General features: G+C 43.9%; 1 protein-coding gene across 4 annotated transcripts in view; it reads left to right on the top strand.

Moving 5' to 3' along the window:
- Positions 1 to 12,055, top strand: part of VEZT (vezatin, adherens junctions transmembrane protein) — a 126,882-nt gene that overhangs the window by 45,321 nt on the left and 69,506 nt on the right. For 3 of the 4 annotated variants that reach the window (XM_019489264.2, XM_014606725.3, XM_059726352.1), the window contains exons 4-6: positions 855 to 1,030; positions 3,609 to 3,884; positions 11,521 to 11,670. In XM_019489264.2, the coding sequence (XP_019344809.1) occupies positions 855 to 1,030; positions 3,609 to 3,884; positions 11,521 to 11,670 (602 nt within the window). The remainder of the gene's footprint in view (positions 1 to 854; positions 1,031 to 3,608; positions 3,885 to 11,520; positions 11,671 to 12,055) is intronic. The other variant, XM_006273628.4, reaches the window with a different exon arrangement.

Genomic DNA, 12,055 nt, shown 5'->3' with positions numbered 1-12,055 from the left:
AAATCCTCAAGGTTTGTTAATGTTTCTAACTGAGGAAACTGAAAAATAGAAACATTTTCTCCTTTTGAATTTATAGTCTGACAGAGACATGATGATGTTAAATTTTCATTATGTTGTATCTGAACACTACCTTAACTGTAAAACTTGTGGCATTATAGTTAGTCCAATGTATGAATTAGAATTTTAGAGTTACTTTTGTATGTAGTATAGACATAGATTTGTCATAAAATTCCGGTTACAGGTGAGAAAGTACAAATGGCATTAAATCACCGGGACCACCCAAAATGCTGTTTCATTTTTTACAGACAAAGTTCCCTTTTGAAAAGCTGTGCATTTCTCTCCTGGAGCATCCCAGTGCTCTGGGTGAAGAAATCTGATTCCAACATATTGACCCTGTCATTGTCAGCTGGTCTACAGCCATTTTTTTAAAACTAACTGATGTGTACATCACCATCTAAATCTCTTTAATTTGTTTATTAAAACAAGACATTGTAGACTGCAGTTTAACTTCAGTCTCTCTTCTGATAATTTCTAGTGCCTAAACTCATTACTGTGAAAATACTACCTGTGGCATATTTCCAATTCAGCCACATTTTCTATGTTTAAGGCCAGTACACAAAATCAGTGCAATGCATCTTGCAAAATCAGACTATTCAGATGGCAGAAGAGGTTTTAGAAGGAAAGACAGTTAAAGAGCCTGGGATAGCCAGTTGAGCTGTTTCTAAAATCCTGGAGTCTTCAAGAGCAGAACAGCAAGCAGTGAAAAAAAAGGTGTGTGTTTGTTTTTCTTTCAAAAAAAATAAATCTTAAAGAGTGTCTGTTCCCTCTTATTTCTCTTGCCCATTTCTGGTAAGGATGTTGGATTTCGACTTGATGCACTCCGGACTATCCTGCAACAGGAAGTTCTGCTACAGGAGGATGTGGAACTAATTGAGCTGCTCGACCCCAGTATCCTGTCTGGAGGGCAGAGCAAGCAACAGGAAAATGGACACCTTCCAACTCTACGCTCCCTAGCAACTCCTAATATTTGGTACAATTCAGAAAATGCCTATGACTACTTACACATACTGTCAGGGGATACTATCAGCCTGCTCTTAGTGCGACAGACATCACAAAAAAATTCTTTTTTAAAGTTCTTGACTTCTGCATCTTGACTCCCCTTTGGTCTGCCAGATCTAGGCTTATTAATTCCTTGAACACTCTGAAAAGCCCATTTTTTTTTTATTTTTTTTTTTAAGGCTTTTTAGGTGAGAGCGTTGGTTGAAGATTGGTCAAGAGTCAAAGGAAATCCTTTATGTTAAATGATGTATTTTAAATTAGGCCCCTACAGCAGTGGTGCTCAACCTTTAAGCAGTGCCAGGTCTATCTGTAGGCCAGAATCGGCCCATGGATCCTTTCCAGTATGCAGTGCTGGACTGCATGGGGTCTGGTGCAGCTGCCTGGGGCTGGGGCATGATGCATCTATGTGGGAATGGCCCAGCTGGGGCCCAATCCTACTTGACTGCAGTGGAGGGGAGCTTTGACCTGCTGTTCCAGTCTCCTCCCAGGCCAGAGAGGAAGGGGAGGAGCATACAAGAGAGTTTCTCTCACCTGGGAGATCTGAATTGACACCTGGAAGATCTTTCTCCTAAGAGGAGCATGTTTCTCCCAGTAGAAATTAAATGAACACTTGTATGTTTCAGGGGTGTAGGTTGTAGCCATGTTGGTCTAAGGACATAGGCAGACAAGGTTCTTTGGGTGAATCTGATATCTTTTATTAGACCAACTTAAATAGTTGGGGGGAAAAAAAATTTAAGGAATTTAAATCTGCTTTGTATGCAGATAAGCAGCCTGCATGCTGGGGAGCTCATGTCTTTTGGCTCCCATCTTCTCTGGCTTGTCAGCTGCTTACTGGATGGGCTTCAGTGAACCTAGGATTTCCAGGCTCCCAACTGCCAAGGAACTAGGAGTTTGAAGGTCATATTTCTTTTGGAAACACCAAAACTTTCCCAGCACATGGTTCTGAAACGAACTATAGCTCACATCCCATTCTGGGAGAAAAAGTCTAAAACCTTACAACATTTTGCAGAAATTGAGGTCCATTTTCTGGCCAGCTCTAATAAATACTTAGAAGTGATTTTGGAGCGTGAACTATTTATAATATTACAAAATTCCAAAAGCTCACATTGTGTTTTTCTAATAGAGATTCATACTTCTGCCAAAACTTTGTAGGAAAATGGCAATTTTTCAGAATTCAAAAATTGATTTGGGATGTACTTGAAGTGAGACTTCAGACACTGCTCTCCATGTAATTAAAAAAAAAAATGTCATAGTTGCATAAAATGTTTTACATATCCAGGACTTGTTAAGACTTTTCAGTGTATAGTGTCCAGTTTAAATGAGTCAGAATCTGCAACAATAAAGCTATCGTTACTTTGAGGGTTTGGTTACCTAAAGAAAAATGCCCTTCCCTCTGTCCTGTTGAACCTGAAAGTACAGATATTACAATTCCCACCCATCCTTTCTCTTAATACTGAACAATCACTTATTTCTAAATCAGGTTTAAAATATTAACCCTTCAAAATGATGTGTTATTTTTCCACTTACATTTCTTAGTTCTACAGACAAAATAAATTTGTGCAAAAAACCCCTCAAATCTAAATCTGCCATTTAGTGATCTTGTCCCTGTTTACACCTGTCCTCAGAGCCCATGTAAAAGATCTTTAATGAAATCATAGTATCATAGTACTTGGGGTCAGAAGGGACCTAAACAGATCATCAGGTCCGACCCCCTGCCCTGGGCCAGAACGGGTGCCGGGATCATGTCACCCCAGCCAAATATCTGTCCAACCTTCTCTTGAAGACTCCCAAGGTAGGAGAGAGTACCACCTCACTCAGGAGCCCATTCCAGAGCCTGGCAGCCCTAACTGTAAAGTAACGTCTCCTGATGCCCAGCCAGAACCTTCTCTCTAACAATTTGTGGCTGTTATTGCTAGTAACCCCAGGTGGTGCCCAGGGAAACAGAGCCTTGTGGAGGATGAATAGGTTCAGGCCCTTTAGCCTCTTTCGTAGGGCCTGCCCTGCTGCCCCTTGATCATGCAAGTGGCCTTCCTGTGGACCCTCTCAATGCTAGCCACATCCCTCTTGAAGTGCGGTGCCCAGAACTGGAGGCAGTACTCCAACTGCGGCCTGACCAGTGTCACATAAAGGGGTAGAATCACCTCCTTGGACCTGCTTGTGATGCATCTGTAGATGCATCACAAGGTGCAGTTAGCCTTACTAACTGCTTCCTCGCATTGGTGGCTCATGTTCATCCTGAAGTCAACAATGACTCCAAGATCCCTTTCTGCCACCATGTTGACAAGAAGGGTGTTCCCCAGCATATAGGTGTGTTGCTGGTTCCTTCTCCCTAGATGCAGTACCTTGCACTTATCTGTGTTGAATTCTATCCTATTGTCATCCGCCCACCTCTGTAACCTGTCTAGATCTAGCTGGATTTTGTCCCTCCCCTCCAACATGACCATCTCGCCCCATGTAAACACTTGTAGTCAAGAGCCTCATGATTTTACCAATTGCTTAATCTCAGGAATCTATGATAGATGGCACTTTCTCTGTTTTTCTGTTTTCAGGGATGTCTCATTGCTGCTTGCCTTTGTCAGTGCATTTATTGTGCTTCCTTCTTGGTGGAGTTCATCATTTTGGCTGGTGTGGGGACTCATTCTTTCAGTCTATATGTTCATACGAGTGTGGGGCACTTGGAGGACAGCGAAACTACAAATGTCCCTGCGAAAATACAGTCTCCAGCTGGAAGAGACAGTGGCAAACAGCCGAGCTTTCACTAATCTTGTGAGAAAAGCTCTGCGACTCATTCAGGAGACTGAAGTTATTTCCAGAGGATTTACCCTGTGAGTCTATATTTTGTTGTTTGTTTTTTTTTATATGGATTCATTCAATCCAGTTAGGTATTAAAATAATTTTATAATACTGTTTCCCTTGGCAGGCAAAATTGAGAAGTGTTATAGTTTTAGTTACAGGGGTTTAGGTTGTAGCCATGTTGGTCTAAGGACATAGGCAGACAAGGTTCCTTGGGTGAACTTGATATCTTTTATTAGACCAACCCAAATAGTTTTAGTTAAGATTTTAATTTGGACAAACAAAATAATATAATTGCCATTATAACGTTCCAGGTGTCCAATATCTAACAGCTGTATGTTAAAATTGTACATTATGATGAAGATTTTCAAATGCCCAAGAAGTCTGGAAGGTGGGCACTTAACTAAGGTTGGTGCCGCTGAATATCTCTTCCTACATTCAGAATGATATAAATGGGGAAAGTGAGAGAAACAAAGAAGCTCCAAGCGACTCTAGTTATCAGTCATGGAAGGCCACATTGTTTTTATTTTATATTTTGTTTTAGTATTTGGTGAATGCATTTTTACATTTTAAATTGCCAGGGAAATTTCTAACTTTACCTGCACTACAGGTAACAACTAGTATTTTATTATACACGTTTATTCGGAAATTTAATTTGGCTTGTCTGGCATGTAACAATCTCAGGTCACATGATGAGAAATAACCAAAGGAGATGGTCATCTATCTTTTTTTAGGTTTAAAACATTTTTTCACATGTGTTGCATTACGGATGCTTTAAACCAAGAATTATTTGCCAAGGTAATCCATTTTTCCACTTAAGGAATATGATACCTTGTTCTTAGTTATTTGGCTTTTGCAATTAAATTGGCTGCTGGTGATTTTACTTCCTGCAAGATTTAATTTTATGGCATACTTGGCATATGCACTGACCCAGAAGCCAGCATGCACATGCCCATGCATTTTCCTTTCCTCCTGTTGTTTCTAATCTCTGTAAATTCTAGCAAGACATTGTTATAAAATATATACATGCTAATAGGACTTCAGGTGGGAAGAGGAAGATAATGCCAAACAAATCTAGTTGGTTTCTTTTTAAACCCAATAAAATACCCTTTTTGTTTCCTTTCCATTTATTGGTTCTCTGTACATTTCTGACTTGGTAATGTGCTCCAGTGTTCATGCAAGACTTTCGTCTGTATTTATAGAGATTATTCCTATTTCTACTAGATCAACTGCTCTGCTCATGAGCACATGCTGCAACATGAAAAGCTGAAACTGTACTGTACATATTTTGTACCTGTAATACATTATGAATTTCCCAAAGATAGATAATGAGATCCCTGCATTATGCTTTGCTGAAGAAAAATTTTATTCTCTTTCTGGAATGTTTAAGCATGTCTTAAGTCAGCCTACATATATTTTTGTTGAGACAGCATACAGTTAAGCAATATTCAATCTTAGCTTCAGAAACAGATACTTAAAAAGAATTTACTGTTAGTACTTGCCCAGTTTACAGTTGAGAAAAACATTTGAATTGTATTTTTAATTTCCAGCAAATGAACTTGTGGCCTGACTGATTAAATAGTCAACGTCTGATTCTTTAACTACGTATCTTAAAGCTGGCACAATTAAATAAAATGGGCCTCAGTTTGACTTTTCATCTGATGACCCTTTTATTAAATAGTTCAGTAACCTTTTCAAGAGGATGTTAGGGTTTGTATTGGTAGGGGAAAGGTAAATGTGCCAATGCAAAACGAGCACAGAAGTCATGGTTCAAAAATGAGCAAAACTGTAACCTCTCTCCCCCTTTCTAAAAAAACAAACAAAAAAAAAACAACCCCAAAAAACATTTCCTAATTCGGTAATGATTTTCTCAGCATCTTAATATGTATACAATGCTGTACTGAGAGAGCCAGAAACTTATATGCTTGAGACGGCATATTGGGCTGTGTGGGTCATATTGACTGCCCACAGCCTTTGCTTTGACCTGTTACATAGTCCCCAGCTTATAGACCTTGGAAGAAGGAAGCTTAATATGTCCCTATGGCCTATGGTAATAACATTAAATCTTCTTAATCTGCTTAGTTAAGGCAAGTCAGATGTTAATGGTCACACCTCAGATGTTAAGGAAAGAGTCTTCCTGTGTCATGTTTCTGTTTCTGAAACTTAGTAATTTTGCCTCTGATTTCAGGCAGGCCCTAAATTCTTCCTGTAAATTGATAGAGGGGTACTTCTGTGTCACATAGTAAGTGCTAAGATCTTTTGGAGACAACATTTTGGTCATTTTTTCATTGTCTTGGCTATTGGGTTTTTTATTTTGTAAATATATCCTCTCACTTCATGCCCTCCTCTTCCACCAGAACATCATGTCTGCCTTTTAAGCAGAAATTAAAACCTTCCCCCTTAAGTACTGTCACATGCATTGGTTTATTCTACATCAACTAGAAATTATGATAAGAAATACTGCCAATACCTTAATTTTTCAAGCCATTTAGGTGTTGGATATATCTTTTTTGTTTGTGTTTGGTTTTTTTTTTGTTTTGTTTGTAGGATAGTGAATCTCAACCAAAGGTCACTGCTTTGAATTCCTACTAGCCAGTGAAAATGCTTCCATTGCCCTGACCATTGGAAAATAAAAAAATTACAGAAATATATAGTGAAATGTTGTGATCTTTAGCAAGGTCTTTATTGACATGACAACCAAGTAAATTCGTTTTTTTCCTGATAATGCTTTTGTCCCTGCATATTTCAAATTGTTGTCTAGTGCATATTGGCTCAACTGAGTGCTTTTGAAAACTACTATCGTGCTGGTAAGCCAGGGGTGGGCAAAATATGGCCCGCGAGTCGAATCTGGCCCATGAGGCCATTCTATTTGGCTCCTAAAAAATTTAGAAAATTAATGTCAGAAATGACAGGAACCAAGGGCAGTAGGACCCAGGGGAAGCCCGGCAGGCTCCAATAACCACCTGGCCCCGCATCCCCAGCCAGAAGCCTGAGCTGGGGCTTCTGGCCTGGGAGCACATGGCTGCCCGGCGCCAGAACCGTGGTAAGTGGGGGGCTGGGGAGAAGGTTGGGGGGGAGGGGGGGCCCGGGCAGGGAAGGAGCGTGGGGCGGGGGGGAAGCAGCCCCTTCCCCGCCCCGTGCAAGTGGCTGTAGCAGGGAGTGCTGGCAATAGGGCAGGGGAGGGGGTGCTTTCCCCCCCACGCTCAGCTTTTCCCTGGGCTCCTTCCCTGCACGGAGAAAAGCAGCCCTTCACCTGCCCCATGGCTGGCGCTCCCTGCTGCAGGCACTCGCAGCCCACGCGGGGCTGTCCAGAGCATACATAGGCAGCCCCAGGCCGGCTGCAAGTGGCTGCAGCGTGGGGCACCAGGCATGAGGTGGGCGAGGGGCTGCTTCCCCCTCCCTCCTGCGATCAGCACCAGCTTGTAACCCAGCCCCACTACCAGCCTGGCAGTGGGGCCGGGTTGCAAGCTGGTGCTGAGCGCAAGGAAGAGCGGCCCCTTGCTCGCCATGTGGCCGGTTCCGCGTGCTGCAGTCGCTTGCAGCCAGCCTGGGACTGCCTATGCCTGCTTAGGACAGCCCCACTCAGGCTGCGAGCGCCTGCAGCAGGGAGTGCCGGCCATAGGGTGGGCAAGGGGCCACTTTTCCCCGCGCTCAGCACCAGCTCCTTCCCCGCTGGCAAGTGGGGGGTCAGGGATGTTCGCTGCCCCCAGCCTGTACCGCGGGGTTGGGGGGCACTGGGTGTGAGTGGGCAGGGAGGAAGTGAGAGCACAGGGGGCCCGCACTGGTGTCCCGGGGTCAGTGCCGGCGGGGCCTAGAGCAGGGTGGCAGGAGTGCTGGGTCCCAGCTGGCAGGAGCCGGGCCAGCTCCCCCTTCTCCCTGCTGGTGCAGCCCAGCCAAGCTCCTTGGACCCCTTCCAGCCTGCGCCCCGCTTTGGGCCCCGCCGGTACTGGCCCTGGGACATTGGTCCCAAGATGGTGACCAGGGGGCTGGGCACCTGTCAAGGGGTGGGGCACCTGTCAAGGGGCAGGGCTACCCATGCGGCCCTCGACAGCCTGCCAAAACTGGGGAAGTGGCTCTCTGCCTGAAATAATTGCCCACCCCTGTGGTAAGCAGTAACCAGGTTTATTAATATGAGATAATATACACCTGAGATGCTGAGAGCCTATTTAAAATGAAGCTTGTGAGTGTGAGAGAGCATTGTTTTTCAATTCTTTACAGTCGAGATGGATTTTGGTGCTGTACTGATTTCTTCCTCCATCTTTTTTCTTCTTTCCTTTTACTCCTGATACTCAAGATAGTCCAGTAACATTTAATAGATTGTTGACAGAATATAAAGATCAGAGGGGTGCTGCTCCTCTAGTTAGAAAACAAGAAAATAAGACTGGGTTGATGTTTCTGAAGAAGAAAGTAAGGAGTAGCCATCAAACTTACATAAACTGCTCATATTTAACATCGAACACTGAAACAAATGTCACAAACTGCAAAATAAGCCAGGTTTGTAGTGTGCTGGCAGCATGTTCAGTGTATGAGTGATGAGAGGATGCCCTACAGTAGAGTTTTCTTTCTTAATATAAGCACAACCACTGTACTTTTCACCTTCTCCAGATATGCTTTCTAAAAGTCATTCAAGTGCATGGACTTAAGTATAAAAGACTGACATGAGAAATCATCCATAAATGATAACGCTTAAGTGCAAATAGTCTTGGACATTCTAAGAGTGAACATATAACATGTTAAATTCAGTATTTCTGTGAGAATATTACAGGACATGACTAACATTTTTCAATATTATTTTAAATAGGCGCTAGTGCCATTTGTATTGCATCTCTTACAATTTTTACCATAATAATATTGCACCTAAATGAGATTTTATTTGAACATGTTTAGCTATTACTGGTATATTTTAATATGATATGAAGTTACAGCTAGTATCTTCGATATGTCTTTGAATAAATGCCTTTCACATTAAGTGATATTCAAGGCTGTACACTCACAAAAGACAAGTAAGTAGTAAACTTCTGCTTTTATCAGATTAATTTTATATACAAATATTTAAATCTGCCCAACTGCCCATCAGTTTATTTACATAGCAATTTTAATAGTGACATTTAAAGCTGGGGTGGGCAAAATACAGCCTGCAGGCCGGATGCGGCCCTCCAGCCTGTTCTATCTGGCCCACAGAGCCTTTGAAAATTTTAGAAAATTAATTTATATCTGCCTGTGGCCTCCTGTCAAAGATGACAGGTGACCAGCGGGAACAGGACCCAGCGGAAGCCTATGGCTGAGCAACAAGGCTAGCCCGGCTCCACCCAACCCCTCACCCCCTTCCCTCCCTCAGCCCCCAACCAGAAACCTCTGTGGCTTCTGGACCCTGCCCCTGGAGCTGTTCCCCCTCACTCTGAGTGGAAAATGAGGTAAGAGTAGCTGAAAGTGGTGGTTGCGGGGAGCGGTGGGGGCTGCAGGGAGTGGCACGGTGGCAGCTGCGGGCAGGACCCACATGGTGCACAACAAGTGGTGGAGCCACAGTGGGCAGCGGAGCCACAGTAGTCCCCAGCAGGAACGGGGCTGCAACAGGCCCCCACAGGCAGTACAGTGAGCCCCGACAGGTGGCAGAGCCGTGACCAGGCCCCATCAGGTGGCAGGGCTGCAGTGGGCCCTGGGAGGCAGTGGAGCCACGGTGGGCAACAGAAACGTTGTGGGCCCTGGCAGTTGGTGGGTTTGCGGTGGATGGTGGAGCAGTAGCAGGTGGTGGGCCCCAGCAGGTGGCAGAGCTGTAGCCGGGCCCCATTGAGCAGCAGGAGCCAGTGGGCAGCAGAGCCGCAGCAAGGCCTGGTAGGTGGCAGAGCCCCAGTGGGGCCATGGCAGGCCCCTGAAGGTGGCACAGCAGGCCCTGACAAGCAACAGAGCCGCAGCTGGTCCCCAATGGGCAGTGCAGAGGCAGCAGGCCCCAGGAGGCAGCAGAGCCACAGCAGGAGGCGGGCCCCAGTGGGCAGCAGAGCCGTGGCTGGGCCCCAACGGGACCCAGTGGGCAGCGGCAGCTCAGGCGCAGTGGACCCCAGTGAGCAGCATAGCTGCGGGGGGCTCCGACAGATGGCGGAGCCATGGTGAATGGTGGGTCTGCAGCAGGTGGTGAAGTCACAGTGGGGCTGCGGCAGGCTGTGGGCCCCGGCAGGGGCCACAGGAAGCACTACAGGAAGCGGGAGGCTGAAGGGAGCAGTGGGCAAGCCTGCAGGAGGGAATGTAGGGAATGGTGGTGGCGGGTAGAAACATGGAGCCTGTGCAAGTGCCCTGAGACTGGCAGAGACCCTGGGTGGGGTTATAGAAACAGAGGCTGGGCATTGGGTCTGCCTGGCTGTATCGTGTCAAGCTCACATGCAGTGTGTTAGAGCTGTACACTATGAAGCTGGCAGCCCAGCCCTGGCTCTCTCTCTGAGCACACACCCAGCCACCATACCCACACCCCACCGCACGCATGCACACACTCAAACTCACACACACTCTTCCCAACCACACTGCTTCTTATACCCTTTGCTGACCACACAAAAGACACAGTAGGACTAAATTTTAAGCTATTATGCAACCACCTCTAGACACACTTTTTATAAACACATAAATCAGTAGAATAATATTTTTATATAAAATTAAATTAGTTTGTAGTAGATGTTTTGTGTGTGTGTGTGAGTGGGTGTATACATATATGTATGTTTTTCATAGTTTCCAGATCACAGCACCTTTCCTCCAAAAGGAGTACTTCCAGGGCAAGGGGAGGGACTTCCAATGGCAAAGGTCAGGGGCTAGGAAGTCTGACTTCTGGTCCCAATATGGCAACCGGGGCCGGGGCAACTGTCAAGGGGTGGGGCTACCCACGCGGCCCTCGACAGCTTCCCAAAACTTGGTAAGTGGCCCTCCGTCGAAAATAATTGCCCGCCCCTGTTTAAAGCCCTGCTGCAATGTGTTCACCATAAGCATGTGACACAAAGTAATTCCACAAAAATGTGCTTGTGTGTATCTTGAGAACAAATGTGTTTAAGAATATGCTAGTATATGTAATTGCATACATTTCAGAAACTCTGCCACGCTTAGGATTCCTAGCAATGATAGTGCCATAAGAACTTCTGCAACTGTTGTTTGTATGATAAAATCCCTGTCCTGCCACTCAAATATACATATACTTATCAAGCTAAAAAAGATTAGTTTCAGGCTGGATGATTGGAGAAAAACATTTATTTAATAAGAAATGTGTAGTAGCATATCCTTTCTGCAAAAAATATTCTTAGAAGCTAAGAAATATTTTGCATGTTAAATTGTATGAGTGCAATATTTAAAACTACAGCGAACTTCTGATTTATGTTCAAATTAGAGTTAATTGACTTTACAGCATGTCCTAACACCTGATAGTCTACTGTGGATGTTCATAGGAATTTTGCCATTAACTCAAATGGGAACAGGATCAGGCTCTTTACTGAGTTTTCAACCACTGTTGCATATATTTTTTTTAAATAAATGGATTATTTGCATAGTAAACCATTGCTTAACTTATATCTCTTGGCTCATTATTAAAAATTATTTTCTTTTGGAAATAATGGAGTATAAATATAGAATTGATGTACTGTCTTTTAAAAATTCTTTAGGACATCTGTACAGTTGTATCACATTTTACTTTTCAAGTTTGCTTGACAGGGTCAGTGCTGCTTGCCCATTTAATAAAGCTGGACAGCATCCTAGTCAGCATCTCATTGGTCTTCGGAAAGCTGTTTACAGATCTGTCAGAGCGAACTTCCGAGCTTCAAGACTGGCTACTCTGTACATGCTGAAAAAATATCCTTTTGGTAAAAATCTCCAATGCAAATACATATTAATGTTACCTTTTTATATAATCACTTAACTATAATAAACAGAGCTGTTAACAGTATACAGTTAAATTTATGCAAGAAGGAAAGACTGTTTTTAAATTAGCCTTGAGACACATTTTTTTTAAATGATTTTCTCATTTTTGTAGCTGTTCAGTCCAAGATAAGAATCCTATGCTGTGTTTTTAAAATATGTGCCCTGGATATTAATGTCCAAGCCTTTTGTCTGCACATTGATATGCGAGTTTCAATTCTTTCCATTTCATGTCATGTCATTATTCCTCTTACTCCTCTTTTTTTTCTTGTTCCAAAACAACTTTCTTCACAACAACCTGCCCTCATGCATGGTATCT

Source organism: Alligator mississippiensis, chromosome 4, assembly GCF_030867095.1.
Source record: "Alligator mississippiensis isolate rAllMis1 chromosome 4, rAllMis1, whole genome shotgun sequence".
In the NCBI taxonomy this organism is placed as follows: Eukaryota; Metazoa; Chordata; order Crocodylia; family Alligatoridae; genus Alligator; species Alligator mississippiensis.
Note: the sequence above shows the minus strand (reverse complement) of the source record. Positions and strands in the feature narration are given on the sequence as shown.